Source organism: Gouania willdenowi, chromosome 3 (assembly GCF_900634775.1).
Source record: "Gouania willdenowi chromosome 3, fGouWil2.1, whole genome shotgun sequence".
NCBI classification, from domain to species: Eukaryota; Metazoa; Chordata; class Actinopteri; order Blenniiformes; family Gobiesocidae; genus Gouania; species Gouania willdenowi.
This window is the reverse complement of record NC_041046.1, coordinates 35,291,602-35,298,339: the sequence shown is the minus strand read 5'-3', so window position 1 is coordinate 35,298,339 and position 6,738 is coordinate 35,291,602. Positions and strand designations below refer to the sequence as shown.

Below are 6,738 nucleotides of genomic sequence, written 5' to 3'. Positions count from 1 at the left end.
TACAACTCCTAACTAGAATATATCGAGTCATATTCCACCTAAAACAAGTTTTTTTGTTTTTTTAAGTAACATTTTAATCACAGTTCTGCTTTAAAAAAAAACACAGCTTGGACACTGCTGTGAACTGGATTATTTTGCCATCTAGTGGAAAGCATAGAAAACACATGAAACTATTCTATGTTTGAAATCTATGTTTAATACATAGTATTTTATACATTGATCACAAGTTCCTCGGTCAGTGTATGTTTTGGTCATTGGATTTTCCATTTGGAAAAGTATATTTGACAAAAAGATTTGTGGTTATTCGATTTTCATTTGAAATGAATATTGAAGTTCAAGGTATTTTTCTTTTTTAGGGTCAAGATGGGTTAATTAAAATTAAAAAAAGTTTATTTTTCTTTTCTGAAAACAAAAAATAAAATATTAGTAGACAAACTTAAAAAAAAGTTCATTTTTTTCATATTGTGCGACCAGAAGTGATCGTTTCCAAAGAGCGCAAAATAAGAGATTGTTTCAATCTTAAATTCAAATAAACATTTTTCTTTTTATAACCTATTGTTCTGAACAGAAAATACAATAACCAAAACATACACTGAACGTGCTTAAACCTAAAGAATTGCTAATGCTTCATCAAAAAATTGCTGTGCAATGTGGTATACTTTCCATCAGGAAAAGCAGAAATAAAAAAACAACTCACTTGTTTTGATACATACATTTATTTTATATAAAAGAATGCAATAGTTGTACTATGAACACACAAAGGGCCATCACTGAAAAACTACAGTATCCAACATGGCAGCTAAGCACTGGACAATGTTAGACGTCATTAAGACGTCAACGTGCTCCTCCAGGTGTCTCTTGGGATCCTGTAGAAAAAACAGAAATAAGACGTGACCCGCCATGAATGTATTTCAAGCAGAATTTTAAGTACAGAGTTTTCCTTTTTTTGCAGCAAATTCTATTCACGCTACCTTAGAAATGGTCTGCTTGTATCAACATGTCAGTCCTATCAACTGACATTTCTTTCATTGAAATCCTTCCACGGGTCAAACATTAAGCTGTCCGTACCTGTTTTCCCACGTTCTTGATTGCGAGCTGCTCCGGGGTCATTTTGTCTTCTTCTTCCACAGCCTAAAGGATAACCAGCGTGTCGTTAATGTAATCAACTGGAGAACAATTCAAAACATTCAAGATGTGCTTCATATGCATTATTAAGCATTTTTGTGGTTTACATTGCTGTTGCCTGTAGCCATATTTTCAACCTTTTAGCAGAAAGGTGCAGCTTTAAGTGAGTTGGTGATTAGTGCTCTCAATAAAAAAAAGTAAAACATTATATCCACAGAGAACAATAGAAATGCTGCTGTAGTAAAAAAGATGAAATTATGACAAAAACTTGACCTTTAAAGTAAGAGGTATCACAATTTAAACTATAGTGTTAAAACAGAACTATCATTTTATGCTCTGAATAGAACGTGTACCTTATTGTAGTTCTTTGCCAGCTCCAGCATTTCTTTAACAATGGTCTCGTTGTGCTTGCAATGCTCGCTGTAGTCCTGCAGGGTCAGACCCTCCATCCAGCTCTTTTTGTGTAAGTTCAGCAACATCTGAAGATCGATTACAGTCATTTAGTATAATAAACTCATTATGGATTTATCTCTTTGAGAAACGTGCAGCACAAACCTTTTGCTCCAGTTCATTCTTCCTGTAGTTGATGGTGATGGAGTAATAGTGTCTATTGAGGCCATGTATCAGAGCCTGAAAACATGAAGGGAAGTCGATAGGCTACCATGAGATTCATATGCTAACAATTATAGAGAAAACCCCACAAATGTGATCATCTTTATCACCTCCTGTTGCAAATAACTCTCGTTGAAACTTAATCAAATTGAAATAACAAGCTTGTCTGAGAATGAACATGTTTGTTTTTTAGTGCTTTCTAAAAGGAGAAACTGCAGAAAACTCTATGATTTTCACCAAAATAAATTAAATGGAATGAGATGTGACAGGCCTACACAGCTCTACCTGAATGGAGGGCTTGTTCAGATGACCTAGATTGGATGTGGTTTGCCTGGGTTCATGTCCAAGGACCATCATGTTTGCATTGATCAGTCGGAAAGCATCGATAACGACCTAAAAATAGAAACAAATAAACAAAATTCAACACAGAAATTAATTGCGTTTTTCAAAATGTTGCATATACTCATTTAATAAGCAGTTTGTTCAAATCACAACATATACCATATTTAGGAAGCTATTTTTTTCCTTCTAAGTTAAGGGTGCGGCCAATGCGATGGTGCGCTTTGTGTGTAGATTTTTCCGTCAGTCACACAGGTGTCAGGAGGCAGAATATTACTGACAGTCACCACTACATCAGAATGAATTAACTGTAACAGCCACTGAACATCACGGTGAACTGAATGTTCAAAAAACGAGCTTTGAATAATGTGGGGAAAGCAACAGCTGAAACACTCCGGAAAAAGTAAAAATCAGCCAGTTACTGATAGAAAGAAACAATAAACAGCATAAAGTTGCCAAATAACCACGTCTCGTTTGTTCGGAAGCAATCGTGTCCGGACTCAAAGTGTGATTGACGTGGCAGTGAGGATGTGATTTTATGTGAGAAAAAAACTTGTCCGTCAAAAACTGATAAGAATACACGGAAATCTCCGTTAACAGGAATACAGCAGCCCGCCTAACTGCCTGTTCTGATTGGTCGAGTCTTTTGAAGGGCAACCTCATCAGCCAATCGGGTGCGCCCTCTGCGACTGTGTGGCCTTTCTTCTTGGAAAATTGCTAAATTATTGGAATGTGGCCAATACAGCAGTGCGTTCAATAGCCCGGAAAATACGATAACAGATTCTCTTTGGAGTGGAAGTCAGCAAAATCCTTACCTTTCCCTTGACACTCTGAATGGGATCAACCACCACGGCAACAGCTCGCTCTGACAGGGCCTCAAAGCTCTGCTGGGTGTTGATGTCCACGCCGGACAACCAACATCCAAACCCAGGATGGCTGTGGTACCAACCCACCACCATCTCAGGCCTAGAGAGAAAGAAAGAAAGAGCGCCGATTCAGAGGCTTAATTAGGGTGACCATATTTTGATTTTTCAATTAAATCCACTGCTATTTTTTTTTAATCACTCTCCCTCTCCCTCTGACTTCGTTTGTCTTTCTTTTTTCCTCGTGTGTGACATTTCATCAAAACAAAGCGGCATCTTTAATGATTGTTATGTGTGAGTAAAATACAAGCATGTATTGTCATGCTTGTATTTTAATGCCTTTTTACATCTTGGCCAGGGGACTACAGATGAAAAATAGCCTTCTGGCTAATGCTGGCTTTTTTTTAACCATGTTTGTTCATGTGTTAAATGAAATTGCACTGTCCCCTTTCAAATAAACCAATCTAATCTGATTACTGTAATGACACCATATTGGCCGTAAAGAGCAACTCCTCAGCTTTCAGAAACTGATAGAATTTATCAGCGAGATAAAATATTAGCAGAGTTACCGTCTTTTAAATTAACGTGTTCCCCGAGATACGTTAAGGGTCACTGGGAAATTTGTAAAATATCCCCCAGACAAGATGTGAAAAGAAGACGTGTGGTCACCCTAGCTCAATATTCAAATTTGTACTTTGTGTGGGAACATGAAATTTAAAAATCCTACTTAGCAACTCCAAAGGTTTTACCTGCCAGTCTGCTTCAGCATGTCCAACATCTTGGCCTGAAATACAGGGTCCACGGCTTCAACACTCACGCCCTGTAAGATTGAAAAACACATGATACAACGTCAGAATAGTCAGAAATGAGCAAAGACTGCTTTTTACATCTTACAGCATACAAAACAGGCATTAAGAAATACAAATCCACTGTAACGCATGAATATTTAATAAACGTAAAAGAAGTCGACAAACCGTTCCTGACTGAGGCATAGCAAACACATCAATCACTCGCACTGTGTAGTCATCCACAAACTCTCCCAGCATCAAACCCATGACTTCCATGGGCACACCAGCACGGCCATGTTTCAGCATCTAACCAAATGTAAAAAAATAAATAAATAAAATAGGTCACAAAGCCCTCAACAGTTATTCCCATACATTAAACGAAGGACAATAATTACCTTGAGAAGAGCAAGAGAGGAGATGTAGACCTGCTCTGCTGTATCCACAGCAGGGGCATCTGTAGGTGGGCCCTGTTGGGTCAAAAACAAAGAATCTTAAACACATCATAAAAAAACACTTGAGAGTGTTCAGGGATTTCAAATTTGACATATGTGACAGTAACAGTACTCCAGTTGGGACACTAGAGTTCTAATGAATAAAGATAAAGCTTAAAATATTTGGAATAACAAAAGACAGTCACTTAAGTATGCCATGTCTCACAAGAAAAGCACATACACAAGCACTGGTGATGATCCTCATGAGCACTAGAACTAAAAAAAAAAATTAATAAAATCACTCTTACCTGGCCAAGGCCTGGCATTCCACCACCGAGCCTCAACAGTCGATCCATGCTGAAATCTAAAAAATAAAAATCAAGAGTATCGCTATGTAATTCTTAATTTCAGCAACGAAAAGTGAAAGCAGATTATATTTACTTACAGAGAAAAATTCTGTTTAAGTCTGCAGGGGTACGTGGGATTAAAATGTAAAACTCAATCAACAAAACGCCTCCACTTAATATTAACATGTGTGCAATGCAAGTGCAACTCAATTTGAGGCTCTATAGGAATCACAAAGCCATCTATAAATTAATAACCCTAATTAATATTAAGGGTGTTCTGACCCAATATGGACATCCGATAAAGGTCCCGCATTGGCAAAAATTGAGTATTGGACTACATTGGCCTGCAACTTCTTTTTATTTGATTTATTGAGGGTTTCAGAGTCTTCTGATTTGTTTATTTAATCATTTATAGAAATAAGCTAATGTTTAAGTTAAACTAGCAATTATTTTGTACTTTAAACATATAATTGGGTTTATTGAATTCTCAAGGTCTTCTGATTTCTTTATTTATATTTATTTTTGTTCAATTGTAGAATATTCTTGGGTTTATATGATCTTGATAAATCAGTTTTGCTCATACCTACTGATGCTGACTTTTGTTCTCTGTTTGCAAAATATCACTAGATCAAGCCTTTTCCAACATTACACACTACAAAATAAGTGATAAAAATATGTATGATTGATATTGGTCAATACTTAAGGATGTGATATCGGACAAGAAACGGTTGTATCGAGACAACCCTAATTAAAATATTTACAAGACTTACAGTTTTTAAACATTTTGTCGGTTAACATCCAGTGTATGACAATGACAATACTATATTACATTTCAAGTAGTAAAAAAATCAAACACCGTTGATAGGTAGTAGAACTCTGAAACATAACAACAGCACAAGGATAGCGTCCGCTAGCTATGCGAGGCTATGAAAACCACTGAAAAATGACTGTAATTAATAGTTTAAACATCACGTTGAGCGGTTATATTCAATCATTTAGATCAAGGCGTAGATTTAATTGTTTAGACGAAAGTCTAAACACTGTTACCTGCCTGCGTTTTATTTCACTGACTCACTTAGCGCGACGTTAGCTTGATGATGCTATCTTAGCTCAAAACATCACAAAAAGGTGAGCAAAAAAACTCCGTGGAACATGTCAGTCTCACCGTATGCACTGAAAAATATAGGTTCTATTAAAGCCAAGTTTCTGCTTACCTGCAACCTAAATCGCTGATGTGTGAGGAAGACGTCGACTCAATCCGACAGGCTACAATGAATCAGCCAGAATTGTATTCTTCAGGTCGACACTTCCGGCGCAGTTCTGACGTCATTGTCTAACAGAGACAGGGACGAGACGCAGGGGGCGTTAAAGTTCCAAAATTTATATTGTGCAAAACATATTACCATTTTTACAATAATTCAAAGCATTTTAAAAATGATTTTCTCTTCTTTAGTGAATGTAGTAGTATCTACGAAAAACATTGTCACCCTATTTTTGAAAAGGCTTATTAAATAAAAATAATAATTTCAGGCCCAATTTTAGGAGCTCTGTATTCAGAGGTGGTTTAGTGGTCAGCACAGCAGCCTCACAGCAACAAGCTCCATGCAAAAAAATAAAAATAAAAAAATCAGTACTTTTTATTATTATTTTTCTTTTTAATGGTGTGTGGTTGGCATCAAGTGAGACAAGGAAAATGTTATTGAATACATGTAAAACCAATATTCTCCTTATCCATATGTTCAGGGTCATCAAGTGATGTATTAATTTATTTATATTTCTCAGGTGAAAATTCCAAAATGAACACACTTTAACTAGCAAGAGAGAGAGAGAGAGAGAGAGAGAGAGAGAGAGAGAGAGAGAGAGACCATGCAAACAAATGGGGATATGTTAAAACAATGCAGATTCAAAGTGACATAAAAATATCAGTTACGTAGAAAGTAATAATTTGTGTTCAATGTGAGAAACTATTGCAAAAAAAACAAAACAAAAAAAAAAACCACTGAAAGCTCCACTAAATGTTTTAAATGAAATGAAAGGATGTCTGAAAACATTGTGAAGCTGCAGAAAATACCACAAGAGGGCACAAAACAAAACAAAGCTGCTCTTGTCAGAGGTAAACCATGTCTGAGTGGTTTGTGGGTTGATCCCTTTTCTACCATGCATTCAACTTTGACAGGACCAGTTGAGGTTTTTACAGGAATCAGCCTGCCAGCACATAATTGCGTTGAAAGGT

General features: G+C 36.5%; 1 protein-coding gene across 1 annotated transcript; it reads right to left on the bottom strand.

The window, feature by feature from the left end:
• Positions 1 to 697: 697 nt before the first annotated feature.
• On the bottom strand, positions 698 to 5,858 carry psmd14 (proteasome 26S subunit, non-ATPase 14). Its single transcript, XM_028437385.1, has 11 exons — positions 5,720 to 5,858; positions 4,467 to 4,522; positions 4,123 to 4,194; positions 3,914 to 4,033; positions 3,689 to 3,759; positions 2,892 to 3,042; positions 2,023 to 2,130; positions 1,681 to 1,755; positions 1,479 to 1,604; positions 1,069 to 1,131; positions 698 to 866 (listed from the first exon to the last, which is right to left on the bottom strand). Exons 2-11 carry the CDS (start codon positions 4,512 to 4,514, stop codon positions 768 to 770), a joined length of 933 nt encoding a protein of 310 aa, XP_028293186.1. The 5' UTR covers positions 4,515 to 4,522; positions 5,720 to 5,858; the 3' UTR covers positions 698 to 767.
• Positions 5,859 to 6,738: the final 880 nt, after the last annotated feature.

Excerpts from the sequence above, each read along its gene's own strand:
- psmd14 (XM_028437385.1), bottom strand. The coding sequence starts at position 4,514 with ATGGATCGACTGTTGAGGCTCGGTGGTGGAATGCCAGGCCTTGGCCAG. Across the intron at positions 3,760-3,913 it reads CTATGCCTCAGTCAGGAACG|GGCGTGAGTGTTGAAGCCGT; the intron begins GTTTGTCGACTT and ends TCAATCTTACAG. Across the intron at positions 2,131-2,891 it reads TTCAGAGTGTCAAGGGAAAG|GTCGTTATCGATGCTTTCCG; the intron begins GTAAGGATTTTG and ends TTCTATTTTTAG.